The 27,985-nt window shown below is 33.7% G+C and overlaps 2 protein-coding genes across 4 annotated transcripts; one reads left to right on the top strand and one right to left on the bottom strand.

The window, feature by feature from the left end:
• Positions 1 to 999: 999 nt before the first annotated feature.
• e(y)3 (PHD finger protein enhancer of yellow 3) lies at positions 1,000 to 16,551 on the top strand. Its single transcript, XM_018462629.1, is given in 11 exon segments — positions 1,000 to 1,201; positions 1,264 to 5,009; positions 5,011 to 8,048; positions 10,246 to 10,884; positions 12,306 to 12,635; positions 13,013 to 13,523; positions 13,745 to 13,926; positions 13,999 to 14,146; positions 14,371 to 14,577; positions 15,147 to 15,262; positions 16,014 to 16,551. Coding segments are annotated over 10 exon segments (8,901 nt in total). The 5' UTR covers positions 1,000 to 1,201; positions 1,264 to 1,395; the 3' UTR covers positions 16,130 to 16,551.
• Positions 16,552 to 17,306: 755 nt separating this feature from the next.
• Positions 17,307 to 25,546, bottom strand: LOC108732111 (diphthine--ammonia ligase). 3 transcript variants are annotated; one of them, XM_018462763.1, is made up of 13 exons: positions 25,428 to 25,546; positions 24,281 to 24,478; positions 23,928 to 24,112; positions 23,754 to 23,827; positions 23,488 to 23,668; positions 22,399 to 22,490; positions 22,234 to 22,324; positions 21,980 to 22,157; positions 21,135 to 21,302; positions 20,690 to 20,991; positions 19,912 to 20,233; positions 19,626 to 19,727; positions 19,004 to 19,308 (listed from the first exon to the last, which is right to left on the bottom strand). In XM_018462763.1, exons 2-13 carry the CDS (start codon positions 24,393 to 24,395, stop codon positions 19,004 to 19,006), a joined length of 2,115 nt encoding a protein of 704 aa, XP_018318265.1. In that variant the 5' UTR covers positions 24,396 to 24,478; positions 25,428 to 25,546. The 3 variants fall into 3 exon arrangements, with proteins under 3 accessions (XP_018318266.1, XP_018318267.1, XP_018318265.1); XM_018462764.1 differs by lacking the exon at positions 25,428 to 25,546 and having other exon boundaries at positions 17,307 to 19,308; positions 24,281 to 24,395; XM_018462765.1 differs by lacking the exon at positions 25,428 to 25,546 and having other exon boundaries at positions 17,307 to 19,308; positions 23,928 to 24,144; positions 24,281 to 24,357.
• Positions 25,547 to 27,985: the final 2,439 nt, after the last annotated feature.

Here is a 27,985-nt window from a genome sequence, read left to right as displayed (position 1 = left end):
AATCCACTGCACTACCTACTAATTTTGCGTCTATTTTAATTCTGTAAGAGCATTTTTAAGATAATGTGTGCAAGACAATTATTTGCTCCCAAAATGAAGTATATTATCATACTTGTATAGAGGATATAATCGTATTTATGTTGATGAAAATTTATATTTTTATCCAGAAAAATATCCCAAATCAGGGTATCAATCATGAAACTTTATTCCTAAGATGAAAAGTGAAAAGTCAAAATTTTAACCATTGAAGTTAATGGAGAAATTTTTCATTTTTCACTTTTCATCCTAGGAAAAAAGTTTCATGATTGACCCCCTGGGCTCCTATTCTTGAAAAGTATCGCATACGAAAAACTAGGGAAATGCTATAGTGTATGTGACATATACTTTAATATTTTTCTAGTTTTACGTATGCGATATTTTTCAAGAATAGAACCCGTCCCGGTCTTTTTCGTGTACCAAACCTTATAGGGTATTGTCCACATTTTTGTGGTTCTCTTCCTATTATGTTATTACATGGGTCAGGGTAGCGATCATGTAACTTTTTCACTAGAGCGGAAACGTGAAAAGTGAAAATTTTTATGTATGTATGTTCATATAGTTCGCGCAATTAATGCTTTCCACCTCTGTTTTGACATTGCGCGTTACCTTCTCGGTTATTTTCACGTCCATGGTCGTAGTCGGTCGAAATTATCGACAATACGCGAGTTTCTCCAATCTCTATTGGCTAGTTTGGTTTGTCCAACTACAGCCATGAATGTGAAAACAACCGAGAAGATAAACGTGATGTCTCACCAGTGGACGTGATGTCATAGGCTGGGAGGGCATTAATTGCGCGAACTATACGTATATGTAATTTTTGGACAATCTCATTACTATGTGCACGCATGTGCACGGGGCATAACATACTAGGGAATTTTTTAAAGCCATCGTTGTGTTTCGATTTAAGTTGGCGTCAGTATTTTAGTAAATGTTTTACGATTTGGCAAAATATATTTTCAAAACCGTAAAGTGTGGATGCTTGCGTATTGATCCCGTCTGTCCGAAAGTTAGATAGACGAACAGGTGACAGGATATCTCTTCCCGCGTTATAGTCTATTTGTGCAACGCATGTAATTCATCGAGACCGATTCGCGCACAAGTGCAGAGAGATATTGGTTATGTTCGCTGTTTGGGTGAAAACAAATTGAAGAGCGATGTAGCGGTAAGTAAGACGGGTCATTCGCGCTGATATTGCGGAAACCTTAACGCACGGTGCACTTGCAGTAACGAGGCATACCCAGTTTGTACGCGTGGAGATTTGTTCACGATCAATTGGAACAAAAAAGTCCGCATAAATGTACGGCGGCGACAGCAGCAGCAGGTGCAACGACGTCCCCTGCACGGAACATCGAAACAATGTCCGACGGTTCTAAGATGGGCCTATTCGGCTCGAAGGACCGAAATCAGGAACAAAAAGAGAAATCTTCCAAGGACAACTCTCCATCCCGTTATGCACCATATGGCGTTGACAGCGACACCGAAACATACGATACCGAGACCCTGAGCATGATGGATATCAACGATATCATCGGCGTACAGTCCGGCGAGCAGATCGGCGATTCAACTCTTGAAAGCGAAATCGCTGCTCTTTCACAGATTATTACAGAATCAAAGGAAGAGCCGACCTTACAGTTGGAGAGCTTAAAGCCAGTAACGCAATGTAGTTCTTCTACGATACCGAGTCCTACTTCTAGTACTGTTTGTATCACAAGCATTGATAATATTGATATTCCTAATGCCGAATGCAGTATTGTGTCTGAAAAGTGTACAGGTAGCATCCATGAAATGCAGCAAGAGATGTCTGATCTTGCCTGTGAAAGTAAGACACAAGCAGAATCATCAATTACCATAGAACAAAGTGTTTCAAAGAATACAGAAATGGACCTTATAATTAAACATGATGAAGCTTCTGACGTAAATATTAACCAAGACCCTACAGTATCTTCAGATAAAGTAGTTGGTGATACATCTACAGTTTGTACAACAGAATCGTCTTCCAATAACAAGTCACACACTGAGATTAATTCCTCAACTGTCATGTCAAATGATGATACTTTACCGGAAACTGCTACAGAGAAAAGTGTTGTTGAGAAGACAGATGAAACCATTGACAAAACAATTGACAGTCAAAATGAAATCAAAAGTGGTATAAGGCCTATGGTAACAGTTGGTAACATTAGCAAGAGTTTGCAACTGATAGGAGAAGCATATAACTCTGAGGATTCGGAGGAAACGGATGTGAACGACTTGCCAAAAGAGACTGCTTCACTTTCTGTTTCTAAAGAAACTTCACTGCCGAATGTTTCTCCAAAACAGCATGAAGAAGACAATTCTGAATTAACTGATATATTGGAACAAAATACTGAAACGTCTTCAAAGTTAAATAATACTGCAAGTGCGACTATTTCAGAAGAATTAAATGCGAAAGTAGAAGACGTAGACAGTAAGATAGAAGATCCAAATATAAAAGAGTCCGAAGATTCTAATTGTAGTAAAACATCGCAACAAGTTTTAGAAACACAAGGAAAGATTGATGATGCGTCAAATAAAGTAACAGAATGTATTGATAATGATGTATCAAGTCACACACAAAGTAAAAATAATACTGAAATAGAAATGGATATAACTGAAGGAACAGTATTAGAACATCAATTTTCCAATGAAATTTCTAAAGAAATTATAGGTTCATTTATTGATACATCTACGATGTCAACAATGGAATTAACAGAAAGTACAGATGAAAACAAAGAAAATACTGAAATAGAATCAAGTATATCAACAGTTGCCGAAATAGAAAAGCAAGATAATTCTACAACTGTTAGTGAAAAAGAGACGCCAAATACAGGAGAAGTAAATGATAATTGTCCTATTATTGATGATGCAAAGGAATATACAAAAGATGTACTTGACTGCGAAGATAGAGATGTTTCTGTATTTGCAACTGAATCTCAGGAATCTATTTTAACTGAAATATCTGATAAAGAATTAAATATAATAGAAGTGACAAGTAAAAATAATAATTCTGAGGAAGATGTCATTAATGAAAGTTCTCAGGCAACACAAGAAGACGTTTCGATAAAGACTAAAATTAATGATGATTCTCAAGAAACAGTTTTTATACAAGATATTGAAAAAACTGCTACAACTTCCAATACTCAAGATAATGTGGATGTAGTCAATGCTGAAGAAACATCTGTGCCAATGGATAGAAACACACTTCAAACTGTGTCAGATACAGCTAATAAAGAATTAATTTTAAATGAAGATACATCAACAAGTCATCCAGATATTGAAGAAAAGAATGTAATAGCCAATACACAGCCTGCAGATAGTCATTCGTTAAGTGAAGAAAATTCAGATTTATGCTCTAAAAATTTAACAATACAAAATGATTCAACTAATATTAATGATTCTGAAGAAACAAATGTTTGCACGCAAAAAGATATTCTTGAGCAAATAGTTGAAACATTAACTCCAGTTGAACATGATGAATCTGTTAAACAATTTCCTTTTATGTCAGAAAAATCTGAAATTGATTCTGAATTACATTCTGCTCCAATCTCGTGTGATAATTCAAGTAACATAACTGAAAATATAAGCAAATCTGAGGTTGAAGAAACAGAGGATGTAGAAAGGAAGACATCTGATGTGATATCACTCTCTAAAGATGAAGATGAAACTTCAATGAAAAATAAATCGAAGAAAACGCTTGATCAACCCGAATCATGTGTTCAAAACGAAGTTAGTTCATTTGTACAGATGGAAACTAAGTTAACTTCGGAAAACGTTACATCTGCCAATCTATTATTAGAGAATGATACAAACTCATTATTGACTGAAAATTTAATTGTTTCAGAAGATGATGTAACAGATTATGTGTGCAATAAAATACAGAAGGAAGATAAAGTCGTGGAAAATGTTACTGAGATATCGTTGAACGAAACAGCAATAAAAGTACCAGAATTAAACGAAGAGGAAATTAAAGAAATTGAAAAAGAGGAAAGTCATAAAATAAATTTAGATTTGGAATCGGTAATTCCAAAAGTAGATATCCGGACAGATCAAGAGGATATCAGTTTACAAGATGATGGAGATAAAAATCCGTGCGAAAAACCTATAAAAATACCTGTGGAATCGAAAGAATCGATCGATGATAATGTAACACCGATAATCGAGGAAAATGTAAAATCAGTCGTAGAAGAATCCATTGATGCCAATTTAAAAGAGGTACAATCGAACGTAATTGATATCTCTTTATTACACGAAAGCTCGAACGAAAACGTGAATGTCGAAAAGTCTACGGAGAAACTGTCTCAAGATTCGGATAGTACAGATACCCCAGCTACTGCTCAAACTATAGACAGTTTAGAGGGACTTTTGGATATAACTCTTATGTCGGACAACGAAAACTCTTCGTTAAAAGATATGAAAACTGAAGATAAAGTCCTAATGGAAGAAATAGTAAATAAAAATATCGATATGGATCTGTTATTAGATCAAGCAAATCAAAGTGAAGCAACCATGACGCAAAATTCAGACTACATAACAAACGTGATTGCTAGTTGTTTGACAAACAGAGATAATGAAATGAGCGAGGCTAATATCAACATACCGAGTAACGATAAAACTACCGAAAACGAGGATAGTAGCTTAAAAATGAACGAAGACATGAGTACGGTAAGTGAGACGGCGGATAACGAGAAGATAATAGAAGAATCTCTTGGAACGGATAGCAATTTGCAACAGAACGATTTGGACATGGATTTCGAGAGCAACCGATTAGAGTCGGTCGATTTGGAGGAAAGTGAAGCAAAGCTGGAATTGTCGCAGGATATTCTGCTGGAAGGCGTGAGTGAAAATCTTTCCCAACATGCCGACACCCCTATCGTCATCGAGAATTCGCAGTCAAGTTCGGAAATCTCTGAATTGGAATCTGCGGTAAAATTCTTACAAGAATCCGAAGAGCAGACTCGCGGAGCTTTACGTGTCCGATGAGATAGACAATTACGCGAACGCCGAATCCGAATTGGAACATTTGAAAGACACTGCGGATGCTATTTCCATCTCGGAAGCAGAGATCATATCAGAGGCTGCTAAGTTGGAGAACGAGCGGAAATTCGCAACGCAGATGCAAAACGTTCCCAGTATCATTGTGAAGAACACCGAAGAAGAGGTAAATGAGACAGAGGTTTGCACATATTCGAAGACATCTGATTCGGCTTCTGTCGCAGATGGTTCCTTGAATGCACAAACAGTCACACGTGTGAAACAATCACACGAAGGAAAAGAAACTGTAACCATTGAATCATTACTCACAGAAGGTGTTCTGCAAAGTGAGCTGATTCCAGGAATGTCAATATTGGGGGACCGACTGATGGAACCACCGAAGATCGAGATACCCATTCTGGATTCGACTAAAGTGTTGGAATCTTCCATTAGTCCGAACGATAATCTTCTCATACCGAAGGACGCGAGAACTATCGCGTACTCGAGGATGTTGGAATCACCGAAATCGGTTGACAAAATTGAATCGAAAGGCGCCGACACGCCGCGTAAAGACTCTGAAAAGCACTCAGATTTCGAGAACGTCGGTTCGCCTAGAATAATTCTGAAGATTGCGAAATCGGCGATCACGGACTGTAGTGAACCGCGATCACCGAAGAGTCCAAAAATTCGATCAGCTACGAATTCGCCGAATCCGGAGGATAGTCCGGGTCAGAAATTGGGAAAGATTAAATTGAAGCTATCGAAGGGAGGCCACCCCTCTATAATATCTAACGAGAATCTGGACGAAATCAATCAGTGGCACACCACCGACAACACGTCGTCATTATCTCCTATCGGCATGAAGATCAAGCTGTCCAAATCCGGCGACGCTTCAATCGTGGGTGCAGAGAAACACGAAAGTCTGGATGACTCAAAGGAGACAAAATATAAAATTGAAGAGCCGAAAAGAACGGATTCTCCGATCGGTATGAAGATAAAGCTGTCTAAGTCTGGAGATGCTTCGATCATCTCCGATTCCAGGCAACAGGATACCAAAGAATCTCTTACGAAGCACAAAGAGAAGTTGGAGATATCGCAGGGAAGCCCAAAAAGAACAGAATCGCCGATTGGCATGAAGATCAAGCTCTCCAAAACTGGCGACGCTTCTATCATTCAGACCGACAGGCAAGAATCTTTAGAGGAGCATAAGGAAATTACACAGAAACGGACTGATTCTCCAATTGGCATGAAAATTAAACTGTCAAAGACCGGCGATGCTTCTATCGTATCTCCGGATACTCCTGAAGACTCCATAAAGGTAAAGGAAAAGCAGGACTATTCGGAACTACCAAAAAGAACCGAATCTCCAATTGGAATGAAGATAAAGCTATCCAAGTGCAAAGGTGGTGCATCTATTATTTCTGTAGATAATATTGAAGATACAAGAGATAAATTGGAAGTACCTGATCCACCTAAGCGTACTGAGTCACCACTCGGTATGAAGATAAAGTTATCCAAAACCGGAGATGCATCTATTATACATTCCGAGGTCACAGAAGACGTTAAAGAAATTAAATACAAAGACAAATCTGAGGTATTGCAAGATACTGTGAAAACGTCCGAGTCTTCTGGAATCAAGATCAAGGTGAAGACGGGCGAAGCAACATCGTCAGGATCGTCGGATGTTACCGAGGAGCAAGAGGTATTCCAAGCCTCCGAATCGTCAACAGGCGGCATTCCGAGAATCAAAGTATCCAAATCTGGGGATATGTCGATTGTTTCTAATAAAACGGAATCGACAGAAGATTCGAGACCACGGGAGAGTCAAGCAGAAGCATCCAAAAGAACAGAATCTCCACTTGGTATGAAAATCAAACTGTCCAAGAGCGGCGATGCTTCTATTGTGCAGAGCGAGGCTGAAGAGCATCAAAGTAAGATTTCTCGTGTGCCCGATACAGAATATTCAAAAGGTGGTGACTCGTCCCTCGGGATGAAGATCAAGCTATTCAAGTCAGGTGATGCTTCAGTAGTGGAGACACCTCCTTCCAGTTCTTCCGAAAAGAAAGACAAGCAACAGAGACGCAGGGACACCGCCGAATCGCCGCTGGAGATGAAGATCAAATTGTCCAAAACTGGTCACCCAACTATTGTGGCATGCGACAATCACGGAGAGTCCTCTACGCCCAAAGCTAAGGATCCAGCGACTCTGGATCCAGCAGTGAATTTTTCTCATAGGTATATGGAACACGCTGCAGCGCATAAAGAACCCGCATTGAAGATCCTCAAGACCAGCAGTCACCATCCGTCTATTCTACAGAGCAATCGTTCTGAACTGACGATCGAGCCAGTGCAAGTGCAGAGCAGAAAGCAACCAGCAGAAAATGTCCAACAGCAGATCGAAATATCGCCCAAGCGTAAAGACGTAACGATCTCGCCAGTTGAGAGCAAAAAATCTAAGCTGGAGACACAACTCTCACAGATCTTGCCGGAGGTCACCATCCAACCGGTATTGTGTCGGGATCAGAAACAACAGCAGCAGCAACAACAACAGCAATTGTTGTTCGATCCGAAGACGAGTCTAATCAGTCGACAGCAGATGAACGTGATCAACCAGGAGATCAGTATCACACAAGTGCGGCCAGACAGTGCGTCTGACAAGTTCAAGGATACGTGCAAAAATTCACCAGGCGGATTGTCGGATTGCGAGATCATCGAGCATCGCCCAGAACTAATAATCGTCAACGAAAATTCGAACTCCAGCCAAGATGTTGTCATTATAGAGGAAGTGACCCCTAACAGAATAGCCGATATCAAAGTGCCAAAGAAGAGAGGAAGACCACGAAGAAATCCTGTGGCACAAGTTCAGCAGTCTGCACAAATGCTGATGCCTAGAGATCCCCTAGCCCTAGACGAGGTGCAGCAAGTTCCTCCGCAACAATTCGAACATAGAGAAAATGAGAGACCTAAAAGGACCTGCAGGAATCAAAAGAGTTACGCTCCGCCCAAAAGAGGTAGAGGACGAGGTGTGTTTCTTTCATAATTAATATATATTACGTATATAATACGTATTTACTATATAGTTAATATTAATACGTAAGTAAATTGTAAGTACTTAATTTTAGGAATTGACAGAAAACTTCACGTTGCGAAAAATAGAAAAATAATAACTGTATATTACAAGGGATATTCGCAAAAATATTCAAATATTTACATTTGAAATGTTATAGTTAAAGATAGTTAATAAATATAGTTAAAGATTGTAAATAAAAAATTGAGATAATTATCATTGACGCGATAAATTTAACATATTAATTATTTTAAATATTTTAATTATTTTAATTATTCTACGATTTATATTCTAATTAATATTATATATATTGATATAACAATGAAAATATTAATTTTTAATTTGATTATTTTTTATTTGATTATATTTTAATTTATAATTTAATTATATTTATTACTTAATTTTTTAAATTAAAATAGATTCTTTAATAATCCACAAGAAATACCACATAACATTCACATATAAGTAATTATCTTTAAAACTTATTTTACATAATGATATACCTACTGCTTTATTATTTAGTAAATTTGCCAGTTTGATGTCATTCTATTGTTGGGCTAAATATATTTGAGGAGTTATGCGCAATATCATCGATCTAACATTCTTATGTTCGCCAATTAATCTGACTATAGAATGATTCAATACACATTTGCAAGATTATTTAGTTATTTAGTTATTTCATTTTATCATGTGTAAAGATAATTGACTGCTATTTATTTGTATTGTACTGAAGAGGATCCGAATCGAGGATCGAATGTGTATGTGTGTGTATATATATATATATATATACATATACATACATACAGGGTGACCCATTTTAATCTATCACCCCAAATATTTCCGTTCCCTTACATTTTACAAGAAAATGTTTCAGACAAAAGTTGTATGGTTTAAAGGGGGCCATAAAATGGTACCATTGGTTTGACCTTGGATAGTCACTTAAAGGTCACATGAAGGTCACCTTTAATTTTTTAAATTAAACTCACTATTTTTCATTACATATTCTTGTAGCTTATTTCGAGAGCTTTTCAAAACACTATAATAAAATATTTTTTCATTAAGAGTATTTTTCGAGTTATAAGGCTCGAAAGTTACAGTACAGCCGGCATTAGCATTACGCAAGTTGTCCTTTTATGGCCCCCCTTGAAACCATACAACTTTTGTCTGAAACATTGTCTTATAAAATGCAAGGGAACGGAAATATTTGGGATGATAGATTAAAATGGGTCACCCTGTATAATATGAGGGTCGTATATTTTATATTTGTTTAATATAGAATAAATTATATACACACTTTTGTGTCGGTTCATAAAGACATTTTCAATATTTATTAAGAGAAAATAAAACCTTTGCGTATATGAGATCGCCCTTTTTTAAACGATAAGCCTTCTTTCCCATTTTTTTGAAAAATTGCTTTTGATCATAAAAACTATATTTGAAATTATTTAGTGAAATATATTATATAATGAAATACACGTAATAACATAATATATATGAAAATTATAATAAATTAAAAAAAATATTTTTTATTTCATAAGTCAATAATTCCGTTATGTCTCAGATATAAAATAACTATGCGTTGAAAATTTATCCTGTCTATAATTAAGAAATGATTTTGCTCTTGGTGCAGAAAGAACACTACTGTGTCTCCTGATACCACCGTGTTGTGTGTGTATATACATTATTATTTTAATAATATATTGATGATATTCATGTTAATATGTTGGATCTGTTCTTAACTGTATTTGAAAAACCAATTTATAAGTTAATTTTTTTTCATATTTTGCATATCTTATGTTTTTTAAATATTTATTTGACTAAAGTTTGTTTTAAATGAAAAATTAATAGACATCTGTTTATATGTAGATATGTAAATAAAAATTCAAAAATAATAGCAAAATTACATTGAAAAACTTTCTCAGACAGGAGATATCCGCATCATCTTTTTGCGAAATTGATTGAAAAAGGGATAGGAAGAACAAAAAGATAGAGTACAATGAGACTATACAGTCAACAAATAATTCTATAGAAAAAATGAATAGAAGAAAAAAGGCATAATTTCCATTTCAATACCTATTTATATTTTCATATCTCAATCATTTCTCTTTTTAACAGGAAACATTAATTTTTTTTCTTTCTTTTCTTATACCTAGGTCGCGGTAAACGGAAACTAGATAACGTGGAACCTCAAATTGGGAAGAAGACTCGTGTAGATCAAGATTTAGACGCTATAGAGGCATCAACAATGGCTGTCATCACCATCGACGAAACACCAGTACAAGAATCACTTCGAAAATCGTCAGAACAACTGTACAAGGCGCTGAAACAACCGCCCATAGATCGTAAAAGTATGAGTTCCACATTAAGTCGCAAAGAAGCGGGGAAAAAAGATTGTAAAGCCTTGAACTCTGAGATCGCGACATTAGACCCTGCCAGGTTGTCGGATGTTCAAGAAGATGCAAAGAAGGCGTCTACGAGTCAGGGCCCATTGGTCTCGAAAGCTGACGAACAGCATAAAAAACCGACCTTAGAAATTGTCTCTGAGAAAACGCAGAAGTCAGCGACAAAACAACATGCTGAAAATAAAGGTAAGATGTCAGACGGGATTAAAGAGATACCTGTACCTCCCGGACATTCGAATTGGCTGACGCCAACGTCAAAGAAGCAAACAGATTCAACAGCCATTAGAGGCGAAACAGTGTCGACGGTGCAAGTGATCGATGAAGAAACAAGAATGAGCGCCGAATCCGGCTCAAGGTCCCAAACACCAGCTAGAAATATACCAGCACCAAGTATGTATTTACATTAATATTAATACATAATATTATATAGGGTGTTTCCAAATTAAATGGCAAAACTTCGGGAGCGTGTAGAGGAGTAAAAAACTAAGAAAAAAAGTCCTATAGACATATGCTCGTTTTTGCTCCGTTTCAGAGAAATCGAAAAAAAATGTTTACATTTCTTGCCATATCTAACACCGACATATTTGATTACATTTTCCACTTTCTGTTATGAATTTGTCAGTCGCTCTTTGAAAGCCTTTAACAGTAGATGAATTTTGTCTTTTGCAATATGCCGCGTACTTATATTGATATTGTAATACAATAAATAAATATTATACAATGTTAAAGATAATAAACAGCCATACTTAATATAGTGATTTAATGTTTCATTGTTTGAAATTTCATATTTCGTATTGTATATTGTATACAGAGTATATTTATATTGTATACAAAGATATATTGTATAGAGAGTGTACTAGTATATTTTAATAATATAACTTAATATTTTTTATTTTTTATGTATAGATACTACATAGACATTTATGTGATTGTATTTCTATTCATCTATTTCTTTTTTCTTGTTTGTATTTTTTGTTTGTATAAAATCTTTATATTAAAAAAATAACTAGTCTTTTGTGTTTAATTAAAAATCTGATTAAAAATGTAACTGTAAGAAATGCAGAGTTGTATTTTCATTAATAATATTTATTTGTAATATAAAAATGGAATTACATTAATATAATATAATTTTTATCAATAATATTATACATAATTGCTTCTAAGAGAATGAATCTCTAGAAAAAATATTTTTATTTTAGTCATTGAAGAGTTGAGTTGGTTGAATGTATTGGTACACATCCAAAACTTCAAGCTGGCTAAGAATAGATCTTTTCTTGTGGCATAAGATGTCTCTCAAGTAACTAAATACGAAATTGTAATAATGCGCTCAAATATGAAACAGTGTACATTATTTCTTTTATTTGCAATATGTGTCGTAATCATGTTGTGTTTAGCAGCGCTAAAAACGCTCATATTAATTCGTATATCATCTATATAAATAAAAAAAAAATATATATATGCATTGTGTTCGTGTGTTTATATATATATTTATAAAAAGTATTTTTTGGGATGTCTAAATATGTGTTAAATTACGAAAGAATATTAAATATGATAAAATATAAGAAATATACTAATTTGTTAAAGTATAATGAAGTACGAATCTTTTATTATATTTATATCTATCAATATAATATTGATAATATTAATGTTAAAATATGAAAAATATGTAAGAAAGAGCTGTTAGAAATTATGTAAACAAAATTTTTTTTTACAGTTTTTCAGTTATTCATTCAGTTAATCCATAGAAACTTACATAAAAAGTGATAAATGTATTGCTACATTTATCTGTATAGAAATTAATTTTTTTACAGCTTCAGAAACAATAATAAATGAAGAATCGCAAGGTAGTGTCCTAAGCACTGCTACGACGGAATCTGAAAAAGTTAAAGTAAAGAACCGAAGAATGGAGATTAATTTCGATCCCGATGAAGGACCTTTCACTGTTGATAAAATAGCAGAATACGAATGGCCACTAGATCGAAAGGGTGAAACCTTTATGATACAGGAACAAATATCACAGTATCTTGGCGTAAAGTCTTTTAAGCGCAAATATCCTGATCTCAAACGCAGAGTAGTTGATATGGAAGAGAGAAACTATTTGAGGGAGAATGGATTAGTCAGTGAAGCAATGTGCGATATGGGTAAGTTTATTTTTATTGGTCTTCCTGTAAAAAGAGATTTTCATGTAAATCTCTGATGATATATATAAATTTATTATTTTATCATGTATAAATAGTACAGAAAGAAAGTTTATACTATCCATTTATAAGAAAGTTGAAAAAATAATTTATATCTATATAAATTTGAATAAACTGCCAGAATTTTTTTTTCTTACACAATAGATTATTTTACATATATTTTCCTTTAAAAATAAAAGTTTGAAATAAAAGAAGCAATATAAATAAAATTTTAGAAACTGCCAGTTTTGCTTCTATATCTCTCTTCTATTATGTACATTTATGTTAGTATATTATATCATATAATGCATTTATTTAAATTGCTATACCACATTACACAGGACTAACTGCGATATGTAGCTCCGAAGTACTAGACATAATGTGCAGTGATTTCCCCGATCAGTACGAAGAATATCGTAAACATATGCGCGAAAAACAAGTCAAGGAACATTCCAAGAAGCAGAAGGAACTGACGGCGGCAACAAATGCGGAGAGAAACAGGATAGATCTCGCAGAAATGGCAATGCAGTCCGCATTTACATGGAACGCTAATTTAAATAAAGCTCGCAAGGAACAGCGCAAATACTGCTTAGATCTGCAAACTTTCACAATTCATCAACCACAGAAGCAACACAAAGCCGATTCGGAGCACAAAGTTGGTCATTATCCTGTTGCTCTGATACCAGGACAGTATACCGATTATTATCGGGAATATACACCAGCAGAATTGAGGTATTATCCTCTAAATACGGTCTTATATGGACCCACACGACCTAATGAACGTAAAAGTGATAGTCAATCAGAAGGTTCTCAGAGCGATAGCGATAGCGAATCATCTTCCGATGACTCAAGGTTGGTAACAACGTTATAAAATATTATATAATTTATTTTTAGAATAAATTATTATATGCGTAGAATGATTTCAAAATAAGATGCCAAAACTTGGAAACACATGTTTTAGCAATTTAGAATTTACTCTAAACAATATTATACGTTTGATTTATAATAAATTAATATTTACATATAATAATATAATATAAAGTATAAAGATGATAATGATTGTATTTGAACAGTTCATCCTCCAGCGAAGGTACACAAGATACGGAAGGATCTCAATCAACCATGGACGAAGTGGACATGGAAATTTCGAATTCAAAGGATGACACAAAGTTAAAGTGCAAGATGTGCCTGAAAGTTTTAAATAAACATAACAAGAACGAAATATTAATTCAATGTGGTACTTGCAATGGAAACGGTAAATATAATATTATAAATTAGATTGCATGTGACTTTTTATGGAGCTAACCGAGGCCGTCATCATTTTCAGTTCATCCATCCTGTATAGATTTAACATTAGATATGGTACCACACATTCAATCATATGCATGGCAATGCACTGATTGTAAAACGTGTGTACAATGTCACGATCCTGCAGACGAAGACAAGATGCTCTTCTGTGATATGTGCGATCGTGGGTAGGTTACTTGAAAAAAAAACCTAATGTACGCTACACATCACATAAAACTTCTGTAATTACAACTCAGAAATTCAACAATCGATGCTTTAATATCTGCCTTGTTAAAAAGAAAAAGAAAGTTACACAAAATATGAATTATAATTTCTATAAGTATTTGCGACATAGAGCTGCAAATTAACTATTCGGAATGTTTACCTAGTATAATTTGAACCACATGTTTAGGTATCATATCTATTGTGTCGGTTTACGACGAGTACCACAGGGAAGATGGCACTGTCAAGAATGCGCTGTATGCGCGAATTGCGGTTCGAGGGAGGCTGGCGGTGCTAATTCGGACCGAAACAGTGTTGCGCAATGGCAACACGAATATAAAAAGGGCGAGAAAAATACTCGAATATATGTCTCGACGCTCTGTGTACCATGTTCGAAGTAAGTATATAGTCTATATGGATATAACTATTGATTTTTCAAAAAACGCTGGGCTTTAATTGCTTGATAATCTCCATTGCTCATATCATAACACTTTCGACATCTTCTCTTTTCGTTATCAAATCTATGTAGGGTGTTCAATAAGAGATATACTTTGCAAAGAATATGTTCTATCGAGAAATAAAATAATTTTTTGTGTTTAATCTGATTTCTATGATACAATTTTAAAGTTTTAAGTATTTTGGGATAAGTATGCCTTTTTACAGGCATAAAGTCTTAAAATTAGTCAAAATTCACTTAAATTACATAAACTAGACAGAATTAACTGAAATGAATTTAAAAATAAAACTTTTTCATCCATTTTCTAATTTGTCAAAATACTATTTTGATAAATTGTGAGTCAAAAACTCTATTCTCAACAGTTTTGTTAAAAAAAATCTATAAAAAATACGATAAGAAATGTATTAATATGTGACATTGTCTTCCCTCTTTCTCCATGTACCAAGCACCATCATAATACATAATATACCCTTACCTGAATTCACTAACCACATGATCTTTATAACAAGGCTGTGGCGAAAGGGTCGCTATTGCCCGCACTGCAGTCGCTGTCATACCGCCCAAAGGCTCGACCTGGAAGCGAATCTAGTGCATTGCAGCGCATGTGACAAGTATCTGCACTTAGGTATTGACACCAAGTTTTCATATGATTCAGTTAGTTTAACATTTTGAGCGCTGAGCACATGTATTTGCACATTAACTTGTGTTTCTGATTTTATGTGAACAAAAATCATGGCACAAACCTTACACTCATCGAAAACTGACTTCAGTTAATGAAATTAATAAGCACATAATTAGCTACATGAATCCACATGTAGTACATTTTTTTATTAAATTTCTGTTAAATTGTACTCCTAAAAATTTTATTTCATATACTTGATTTGCAAAAACATATTATGGACCACGGAGTTTAATTTTCAGTAGACGCTCAAAGTGTTAAGGTCATTGCATGTTGCAATACAGGAGCATTTGCACGCGCCATCGAATTTTGTTTGATCATCGCTATTTTAAAAGCCATGTTTAAATTGCTATTTAGTGCGTACATATGTACATTTGCATTTCTATCTTGTTCTGTCAAATAAGAAATACAAATTGTATAGTGGATGCCATGGTGCAAAGGTGTTTAATTTAATATATATTGTCTATTTTTACTCATCGAAATATTATTTGTTTTTTATCGTCTTTTTATTAACATAATTTATTTCTTGATATTTTTTGCTTTAGATCGAGAAATAAAGAATCTTAAAAAAGTATTATCTGCTCAAGACAAAAATATCTAAACACCTTTGTTCTTAGAGGTCAGAGCTACTGCTGCGCAATATTATGTATCGTATAGAATAATGTATGTGTGTGTAGCAATATATAATTTTTTTCAGAATGCGTGGAGACCAAGGGAGTAGTGGTTGACAAGAAAAATTATCAATGTGATTTCTGTACACCATCGACCAGCCAGCATGTAAAGCCTTTAATGTCGAAGGTGCTCAAAACGTGAATATAATTACTGTAACATTGTCGAGGAAAAGAAAATATCGTGCTGTATAATACCAATGCCAGTGGTGTATATTATACTATTATATTAAAGTAAATAAGTTTTTTATTGAGTGCGTTTGTGGACAAATGCGCGCAAGATTTTCTTCTGGAGTACTTCATGACAAACGAGTTACATTGTACATAGCTGCGGAATGAGTCATTTAACTTTTAATTATGAATTTTTAACATATTGTTTATCGCGAGAACAGTGAATTGTTTAGTAAGGAAAAGACTGAATGTGTTTAATTTTGAATATGTCAAAATTACGAGATACAGAGTGACAACGCGAGAAATCGCGCATTTTCTCTCGATTATAAATTCTTTATTCTTTGACGAACTTGAAATCTATTATTGTATACCATAAGCTTAGTTAAACGTGCATTTTATAACACTCTCTTTTACAGTATTAAAAAAATTCTTTTGAAAAGTAAAAAGAATTTATTTAATATAAACCGAAAGATAAGGCGTTATTACACGTTTACATTTCACAAATTTAATTTGCGAAAATTATGTCGGCTTATCACTTACAAGAATATAAATGCAGAATAAGAACATTATTGTTCATATAAGCATTGTGAAATCGAAAGCGAGCGATTTTCTAAATGTTTCTGTATAGATAAAATTATTTATGTAAAAATCTAAAATTTTATGTTTAATGTATAATCGTGATAATAAAAACAATTTTCCATCAATCAAATGTAGAATATATATAATTTAATTTTTAAATATGTATATGTATATGAATAAATGTATATACGTATATCTATTTTTACTAAATTATATATATTAATACAATTTTTCTTCAAAATTTTAAACAAATATTACATTAAAAATTAAATCATTTTTTTGGTCATCGATATCATCTTTGCCTATTCAAGATATTACTATCATTAGAGAAGACTGCATTTTTCTCTTCGTTTTCGAAAAAAGTACAATATCATTATTGGATAAATTTATGCTCTTGCATTTCTTTCTAAATTACCAACTCGGATATTCCTGAAGAGAAAGAACCATATCAGTATACCGTTAATAAGTTTTGTAAAATATTGTCTTTTCTGTCGATCGCTACATATATGTAGAACAGAAGGGAAAGAAATAAAATATGAAACTAAAAAAATAGCTATTTCTTAAAAATATATATCATTCTCTTTATTTTTCTTTTACGACATAATCCTCGGATTAGTGTTCTGTTGTGGGAATCAGATGTGAATAAACATCCTTTCTTTTGCATGTGTTTTTACATACTTATCATTACAAAGTATCCACATTTTGAACAGTGCGCTCTTTCTCTTTTTCGCTGTCAAAAATCAATTATAATATATTTATATAAGTGTTAGATTATGTTGCATTATGTACACATACAGAATAACGATAGTAATTGCGACTGTTTAAAAAATGAGCAAGTTGCAAAATATAAACTTTGGCATATCGTTGCATCAACCTCGTATATAATATTACGTCAGAATAATCTTAGAGTTTGTATTGCAATGCAATCTGTACAAGATATTTCTAAACAATGCATACGCGCGAAAAATACAAAACTACTGCATAGCATGTTCTATCGAGTTGGCCGACTTCATTTTCTTTTCTCGGGTTCTTTAAAACTGCGATGTCGTTCTAGTCGTGGTATATTTTCTTCCATCATAATTTCGGTGACACAATCAATTAATCAGTAATACAATTATCTAGCGATACCGGCAGCATTAGCGACAGCGAAGAACATCTTTGTGAAGAATGTGTATATGTATATACATACATATATATGTTTCACATATGCTCTACGTTCCAGTCATAAATTAAATCGCACCGGAGACACCCAGCGATAACCCATAATTTCTTCCTCGCGGCAACAATCATCCGTTTCCTTCCTTTCGTTTAGAATTCGAGTAAATATCGAGTGCTAGTTTAAAATGGCTGTGCACGATTTAATGTCGCTTAGAAAAACATCACACACGTTAATTAACATTCCGCACATGATTTACAACGCCATAAAGTAACATATACTTTGAGCAAAAGAAAAACGAAATCTCATAGCGTAATCAGCAGTACAATTCGTACGAGTATTATTATACTATGTAGTCGCGTTGTTAAAGAGCACTTATGCGCTAAACGGGGACGGGTTCACAGCTCAGAATTGCACTTGACCCGTCATTGACTAGTAGTACTCGATATACAAGATAATATAGCGTCTATTTCTTCTTAGCTGCACTTTTGTTACTGTTTTTATATTGAAAAAGATACGGGATGTATCTTCAATATTCGTAGGAAAATGGGACTTGCGAGAAAACTACATAAAAGTGTAGCTAGAAGAAACAGTGGTGTAACTACATCGTCAGTAAATGTCGAACCAACAGCCGTGTCTCTCGCGTATGTAACGCGTATGAAACGCGAGTGCTCAAATACATTTATCGGACCGTCAGTAAAGCAAAATAACATCAAGAATTATTTGCGCACGTACAGAAAACTTAATGATTCCGTTGCAATGCCGCTTCATCCTCCTTCGAGCAGCATTGGATTCAGAACGGCCGAAAAATTAAAGCAATAGCTGTAAAAAGACGTATAAAGCAAAATTGCTGTTTTGAAAAAAATAGAGAGATTCACACAATTTCAATTGTAATTCATGATCAGTCAAATTATAGTTGCACTCCGTGAGTATTCTATAAAATGAGTATTCTACAAAATGAAACAAAAAACTTTAAACGTATTTTTTTTCTTTTTCTCGTGTCAAAACAACTCTCTTACTTACGTGCTATTTTTCAAGCATCAATTTTTTTATCCTAAATGTGCGCTCCAATTCCGATGAATAATTGACAGTGTAAAAAATCATTTTGAGTATTTACTCGTGCCTAATACCATATATAGATAATAAAGTACTGAAATTATGTAAGTGAATAGCCGGTATAATGGTAATCACTAAATTCTGTGTAGAAAACTTTGATAGGACATTGTAAAGGAAGTTTGGGCCCAGAAAGCTGCCGACTTTGTAAAATATTCGCAAAATACATGTTGGATTTGCGCTTTGCGAGCCTTTCCTGAGTTTACACAATAGATAATCGAAAGCCTCCGACAATTCATTTGCATTCAGCTCCATGGATGGCAAACTCGCCTCCGTTGTCAAATTACCAGTAGAATTGGATGAACCTGTCCATAAAAATATCAAACTTAGAAAAAGTTTTTGTTAAAAATATTTTTAAATATTTACACAAATTGATGTTTAAGTGTAAAAAATTAATAATTGATATTAATAATTGATTTAGATTTATCATTTTATATTCTACTCTACTACAATTATACTATTATCAAAATATTATATTATGGTATTTTATTTTTAAGATTTTTACTATTTTTAAACTATAAATTTTAGTATTTTATATATTTAAAATAGAGAAAAAAATATGTTCATGAAAGGAAATTCGAAAGATGTGTTATGAATAAGTAATTTATCAAAAGAAATTTACCGGTAGACATATAACATACGATCGCCGAAACATTATTTTCATAATTCCACCTACGCCTGATGGCTATCCTAAAATTAGCCACACATTTTCCTGTTTCCTCGTCTGCAACAAGTAATAAGATATATGTAACAATACATCTCCTCACTAACTTTTGAATTAAAAAATAGAAAAATATATTTGCTGTAAGTTATGCTGTAAAAAAACAAAAACTGAAGAAAAAAATAGATTTTTCTACTCAACTTACAGCAAATACACCTTCCTTGTCAGATAAGCTTTGAATACTTACACTCAAATCGGTTATTATCCCTATGAGCCCAAACACACCACTCAACTTGAGCACCACGTGGTAAATTTGGTACAACAATGTAATCTACAATAGCATTTCTAGTCCTCCTTTCCCACTCCTTCCTCGCATCTGCTATGTAACTAGAATGAGTCAGGAAACAGATACCTTGTACTATATCTCGAAGTTTCGCATCCATAGCCTTAACAATGCGGTCTATGTGCCTCAACGTTAAACGACACTGCCGTTTAATGTTCATATCTAGAAGATTCATATTGCCAGGCACCAAAGGTATTTGCCCAGCAACTAAAATAACATCACCTACCTGTACAAAAAATTACATTTTTTTATAAAACAGATTGTCTTAAATTTTTTAATTTAAAAGATTACAAAAAACTAAATAATAAGACTAAAAAGGATTTTTTATATTTTAAGATAAATTGCCTTAAAAATATATACTTAACAAAAAAGTAGTCAATATATCTTATAAAAATATATTTATCATATCAATCAGAAGACACGATAGCCTCAGGTGTCAAGTATACATTTTATTAATTTATATATATATATGCTATGATTCCCGAGACTGATATACTACAGATTTGCGAACCAGAGAGTTGCGAGATTATCGGATCTCAATAACGGATGAACCGATCAAGTTCTGAGTAGGCTTTATCAATAGCTTAGGTTTAAATTGCATAATAAAAGTTTTTTATTTTTTCTCTATATATCCTGAGTGAGATATTACGATGCAAAGACTGAATCTGGAAATCGTACTTACACGAACAGCCTGAGAGTAAGGGCCAATATTGGCGGGTGCCCAGTGGCTTATACTTTGAACCTGCATCGTGTGTCGCTTACAGGCCCATTTATCGCCACTCTCTTGGTTCTCCTTATATGCTATCGCATCAAGTGCGACATGTACGTTCAAAGGACATTCTACACATACACGAACTGGCGGATTTCTCTTACCCAACCAGGAAACGTATACTTCATTTATAGCCTTGTAATTCGACATATCTTTTATGTACAATGTTATCGCGACTATGTCAGAGGGGCACAAATTTTCATTTTGTATCAGAGCTACAATTAGACAAATATTATATGTAAAAAAGATTTATTAATATTGATTTTTTTATGTTATCAATTAAATTTCGAATAAGAAATAATTGTTAATTTGAATAATTACTAAACCGAAAAGTATGCGATTAAGATGTGAATTTTACTGCTTAGTTTTTCCAGTGCCTCTTCTATAGCAGGTGTTATGTCCGGATGTTTCCCTATAATACCTCCAAACCAGAACCATCCTGTTTGATTTCTGTTAACGACCGGAGCATCTAGGCAATCTTCATCTTCATACAAAATCTCCATTGGGCTCGGAGGATGAAACTGACCTGTATATTCACACAGATATATATTGATATATTTTATATGCATTTTTCTCTGTTCTTTTTCATGATGTTTGATGAAATCTTGTAAAAAAAATTCTTTGAAAATTCCCGGATTTTCCAGGTTTTTTTTCTCAAAATTCCAAAAGATTAGAGAATTTTTAAATGGAATTTTGAAATAAAGAAATCAAATTGGAATGCAAGCAATACAAATAAAGTAATATATTGAAAACTAGTAGAAGACCAGGGATTCCAGTAGATACAGTTTTGACTGTATCTATCATTTTCTACAATTATGGACCTGTGAAACCTATATGATACTATAGGCAAAGCACAATACTACAATGGAATATCAATGAGCTATTATATTCTGCTGAGTATTGTCTTCTATGGTGCGTCACCTTGATTTTTTAATAAAAACTCGCAAGACACACACACACAAGAATGTACGTGAATGTACGCGGATGTGTATGCCATATTCATTGCTGATTGTTAACATTTTACATTATCAGGAAAAGATTATCAAAGAAATGTTTAAAAAAAAAATAGAATGTAACTTTAAAAGTAAAATTTTAAAAATTTCTCTGAGTTCTAATAAAATTTTATAAAAATCCATAGTTTTTGAGGGTAAAAGATTCCAGATTTTCCAGGTAGCAAACACTATTTTTTCCAAAGTTTTCTACCTGAGTTCGATGCCTTCAAACTATTACTTTCACATGCATGCTCATCATTTTCATCTTCTGATAAATTACAGCCATCATGTAGCTCAGGACCAATGATTTCAGCAATGTAATCCTGTGGCGACTTTATCAAAACATTTTTTAGTCTCTCAGATAGACTTAACTTCGCCAATTCTCCATTCTAAAAAATAAGTCTTCATTTTGATGACACTTGACAGTGTCTTACAATTATCAATCGTGATATCCAAAAAACTTACGTCCTTATCTTCTAAATGTATCTTTGTAAATCCGAGGTATCCTACAGGCGCTACGTCATCCCTCGAATTTACAATGCTCTCATATTCATCGCTAAAAAAAATTAAAAAATGAAGTATAGTTATTCAGAAGTGCATAATACATAAATGTAAACAAGTAATACTTACATTACGATACTTTTAGCAAACAAGGGGCAATCTAAAGTAAAAGTTTCATATTCTCCTCCCTCTCCACATATGTTCACTCCATATTTTTCTTTCTGTAAAAAAAATCTAATTTGTTAATAAATTGATCTATACAAATTTATAGATTATTAAAAATAAATGAAGCTATATATTTCAGTTTTATTTCATTATGTGCATCATATAATTATGTGCGGGTAAAAAGGATTAAATTGAGTCGAAAATGATCAGAAAGTCCTGTATCATTTTGCAATTTTCGCAACAAGATTAATAAAGATCGCGTATCCATCTGGCTTACCGCCAAATACAAGCACGCGACGAGACACGACTACCCAGCCTCGTATATTGCTAAACGCACAAAGAGTTGTTTACTATAAGCGATATTGGCAAAGCACGAAAGATAACACCTTACCGCGTTAGGCGATGCTATCTCGCCACGCGCTGGTATTTCGTACTTATTTGGCAATCTTTAGAAATTATTATCTAGTTAACTATTGCGGAAGTTTTAAAATGATATAGGACTTTTTGATTCATGATGAATTCGGTCACTCACACTACACTGTATTAATGCATATTACAGGTTGCTTTATATAAAGTATCTAAATGTAATGGCATTCAACAAATTTGTCAATGAAATAATACATTTACATTCTACTAAATATGTAACATGATCATTATTATATATATAAGCATTTAAAATATTTATATGCTTTCACATTAACTTTGTTATTTTGTGTATAGCAGCTTTTAGTATGCACTAATCCAAGGTCTGTTCTTTTTGACTGAACTTTTGCACCAGTTCATCTTTCTTCCTCTTTTTTCCTCCTGGAGAAAAAAGGAAGAAAGATGAACTGGTAAAAGTTCAGCTAAAAAGAACAGGTCTGTAGTGTAATGCAAGTGACCGAATTTGCGTCATCAGTTTAGTCCGCTCTACCTGCATGAATGCTTTGTCAATAATTAGGGGATACATTGTACATTATAGACAAAATTATAAAAATTTATTATACATTAACAAATATAATAACGAACACTCATTGTATCATATTTAATTAAATAAGAAACAATTTGACTTACTATCTTAATGAGATGAGGTTGCATGTCACATATAGATTTACCCAAATGTTTTATTTCAAGGCCTAAAGCTGCAACTTTAATCAATATTGCGTTAACAGAACTCTGTATCATTTCATTCAACAGCTCATCCTGGTCCCGTCTCCATAAATACGACAAGGAAATAAGACCTAAACGATTGCACCTATACGAAAAATATATTCGAAAAAAATTAATAGTAGCAACTAATAATATTACAGATTCAAATAGAAGAAATAAATAATAATTACACATTTTCCACACGAATTCGTTGATAATCACTAAGAATAGCACCGCTTGACACAGCCTCTATATTTTCACGTTCCTGAAAAAATATGTATTGAAAAAATATGTATAATTATTGGAATTGATACAAAGATTGATATCACATGTATATAGCTTAGAAAATATAAAAGTTAATTTACCTTTACTGTACTCAAAAGCTTAAAAAGATCTTCAACTTCATCACTTTCTGTAGGATAATAATATTTCTCTTGCACGTTTGCTTTACCAAACGTTGGATAACGATATATAGGCAAGCCTATAGCTTGAGCAATGTACTTAACACCTTGATGTCCTACCGTTTGGAACATAAATGAATCCAGATCATCTAGAAGCAGTGCGTTAACCCCTATGTTACATCTGCATAAATTATAAATTATAATATTTATAATATAAAAATGAAATTAAATATATAAATTAAATGCAGTTAAAATTTATGTATCCATTAGCAATATATAGCTAAATGTTCCACATAATACATTATTTGTTTTAATACCTTTTTCAACAGGATACAAATTAGCTAGAGCTACGATCTCATGGCCAGCAGCTACACACTGCATCATATTAAAGCAAGAATCTTTGCCACCACTGATCAATGCTACAACCTTCATCTTTCTTTCGTTGATTGTGCTTATATTTCTTAAGAAACAATTACGACTAAAATTAGAGCTGTTTTATTTGTTTAAACAATCATCTGTAATAAAAATAAAATGAAGATATATATATATATATAGCTATTATATTTATATATCTTAAGAGCTACAAAAATTTTGGAAGTATATGGAGACAGCACAATTAAATCTACCAGTATTTAATTAATTACCACAACAAGAATGCTATATAGAAATATAAATCTACATGTATAAAAAATATAGAAAATAATCAAAAAATAAAATAAAATTAGAATTTACATTTCCAATTTGTTACATTCTTCACATGTACCAAATTATCTTATTATACAATAATTCGCTAAAAATATATTAAATAATGTGATAAAAATAGAAACTACAATATTAAACGCATATATATATATATATATTCCATGCAGTGCATATATCACATATTTACAATTTATGTAATCATGTAGGATAAATATATGGCAAGATTTTACAACAACAATAAGATATTTGATAGTAAAATAAACAATTAATGAATCATTTATTAGGAACAACTGAGAGCGACGAAACACAGAAGCTGCCGCACATCGGCAAAGTTTATGAATGGAGTCGCCGACGTAAACAGCACAAAATACAAAAACGAGATGGGATGCGAATTATTTATTAATATATATATATTTATATATAACAATCAGCTAACGCAAGCAACAGGATTTATAGTGAACGGCACAGGCTGCGGGGAACGCCGAAGATTCCAAGTATCTTCCATCAACACCGGATGTGAGATCGGTAAACGATCGCGAGGGTATCGCGATAAAGCACGGATTTATCACGCGATTTATAGCGAGAACTGCCTGCCCGCAGGACGGAGCTTTTTGGTTATCGCGGAAACGGATATGCACGAGGCGAGAACGAACGGCAAAGTGACAGTGGATGGCGAGCCGCGCGAGCAAGCGCGAGTTCAACGATCACGGCGGAACATACGGCGGAATCGGTTCGAAGTCCTCCAGTAAATGTGATATTTACGTTAAATCGGTGACGAAAACCTCTCTCACTGATACTGTCGGCAGCCCATACGAGACTGTGGATAGGGGCTATGGACGACAGGAGAGGAATGTGACAACAGCGACGGTAACGACGGTGGCGCCGCGGCGAGGTAGCGTTCTACTTTGAGAGCGTCGAAAGATTGAGGTTATCCCGGATATTGCGGAATTGCACCAATTAAATGGGCAAAAATCGTTACAATCGACTCGCCTCTTCCTCGCGAGTGATAAAATGATGTCGTTCCGCATGTCAGATATGTCGCGTTTGCTGGAGGTACGAAAATATATCGATGAAAATGACCACGGTATCGAGAGATTCACAGGTGAACAGTCGCGCGATCGTACACGTCGCGTGACATCATCGACACATCGAAGGCGTCGTTATGCCACAGTTGTTACATCCGTTAATTTTGTATACATATATGCTCACTTTCATTATTTTAGCATATTGTAACATGCATAGAAAAATACGAAATATTTTACTGTCGATGATTTTATACAAAATAATTATTCTTACGAAAAATTTTTACAAAAAGCCTTGTTTTTTGTTGTTTAGAGATAGAAAATAAAAATACAGTTTGAAAATAAATTTATAAAGTAATATTTGTAGATATGAAATTATTAAAGTTAATAAATTTTTATATTTTAGGAATCCCTAGCTTTTTTTATTTTTATCAAAAACGCACGTGCATCTGATATACGGATTGTTGAAGTATTTCCGATAAGTCATATCAAGATACGAAGAATTTCAGTTATGTACAAAGGGATTACTTATCTTGTTTTCGGAACATTTCAAGTTGCGATATAACTTAATGCATCTTCAAGGAAAGCAAATCTTTTTTTAACAATCGGTGTTTGTAAAGTAGATTCCCAATGCGACACGATAAAAGATTGCATAGATGAATTAGAATTAAAGTCTTATCACGAAATTGCAGTGACAGTCGCATCTTTTTGTGTAAAAACTTTGTGCAAAATTCATTTTTCGTTACGAAATTATGTTATTAAAAGTATATCATCCCAATAATTAGTAGTGACTTATCGAATTGTTATATCCAAGTTGATATCAATTATTTAGACATCGATTCTATAACCATTATTATTAATTCTTGCTGAAATGTTATATATTTTACATAATATATTATTTATTTTATATAATATATGTATATTAAAAAGTATACGTAACGTTATATATACTAAATTTGCTCTAACATATATATCGTAAAAGAGAATTTTAAATACGGATCAATAGTATATAATTAAAATAGGCTACACAAAATTTTAAATAATACGACATATGCAATTTTAACGTATAAAATATGTGGAATCTTCGTTTAAATAAGGTACTTTTTCATGACTTTTCGATGACTTTTTCTCGACGCTCATTTTTAGCGTCAAAGCAAGTCATCTGATCAAAATTGACGCTTGATGTTAGCTAATTTTTATCACGTGACCTATTTGACGTTAAAAAGTGTGTCAGCATGAACAAGCAGTTAAAATTGACTTTTTATACGCAACACGCTGTGACAGCAAAATTAGTTAGCGTTTAGTGATTCTGTAATATGATTGGTTCTTAAGCCCATGGCACATACAAAAACGTAAGGCCGTAAGACATAATCAGTAAGCGAATTGGCCAATCACGATAGAGACCGTAAGGCCAGTAGCGAATCCAATCTTACGATTTCTTTATTGCTTACGTATTACGGCCTTACGTTTTTGTATGTGCCATGGGCTTTAGGGTCATGATACACAAAAAAACATAAGCAGTAAAACGTAAGCAGTAAGTGAATTGACCAATCACAGTAGAGAGTCTGTAAGAAATAAGCAGTAGCCAATTCAACATATTGGCTGCGTTCAGCAGAACGTTTATTTTGCAACTGTTGGAAGTTTCCTTCGCGCTGATTGGATCATACTTTTAGATCTAGAAGAATGGTCCTATCTCAGCAGACAATCATAAAACGGTTGCAAAACTGTTGAGTCTGCTGAACGCAGCCAGTGATTTCCTTACTGCTTACGTCTTACTGCCTTAAGTTTTTTGTGTGCCCTTACCTTTAGTTCTTCGCTAGATGTAAATATAGGAACTAATCATATTAAAGAGTCACTAAGCTTTAACTGAGGCCGTGTTTGTATATTACTGCTAGTTGTTAATACAGTATAATATACGTAACGGGAACTATAGATTTTCAGTACTGGCAATTAACTGGTAGTATTGGCTACGTTTACACCGTGCGCTTAGTTCGCGATCTATACGATAGGTGTCTTTGTTTAATATACAGGATAAACAAGGACGTCTATTGTTAGGCCGCGGCCTAAATGCACGGTGTAAACGTAGCCAATATACGAACATAGTCTGATTAGTTTTCTCTGCTAAACGCAGCCATTGGTTGTTACTTATAGATCCAACCAATCACGTTCAATCACTCGGCGAACAGACTAGCGATGTTGTCCGTTTTGAACGCGCTCATTTGCTGGATTCACATTGGCTGCGTTCAGCAGACTCAACAGTTTTGCAACCGTTTTATGATTGTCTGCTGAGATAGGACC

The sequence above is a fragment of the Mycetomoellerius zeteki genome, unplaced genomic scaffold, assembly GCF_001594055.1.
Source record: "Mycetomoellerius zeteki isolate Tzet28-1 unplaced genomic scaffold, Tzet1.0 scaffold145, whole genome shotgun sequence".
Classification (NCBI taxonomy): Eukaryota; Metazoa; Arthropoda; class Insecta; order Hymenoptera; family Formicidae; genus Mycetomoellerius; species Mycetomoellerius zeteki.
Note: the sequence above shows the minus strand (reverse complement) of the source record. Positions and strands in the feature narration are given on the sequence as shown.

Coding starts and splice junctions, on each gene's coding strand:
- LOC108732111 (XM_018462763.1), bottom strand. CDS start 24,395: ATGAAGGTTGTAGCATTGATCAGTGGTGGCAAAGATTCTTGCTTTAAT. Junction 23,669..23,753: donor CGAATTCGTGTGGAAAATGT/GTAATTATTATT, acceptor TTTTTCGTATAG/GTGCAATCGTTTAGGTCTTA. Junction 20,992..21,134: donor GGCACTGGAAAAACTAAGCA/GTAAAATTCACA, acceptor GTCTAATTGTAG/CTCTGATACAAAATGAAAAT.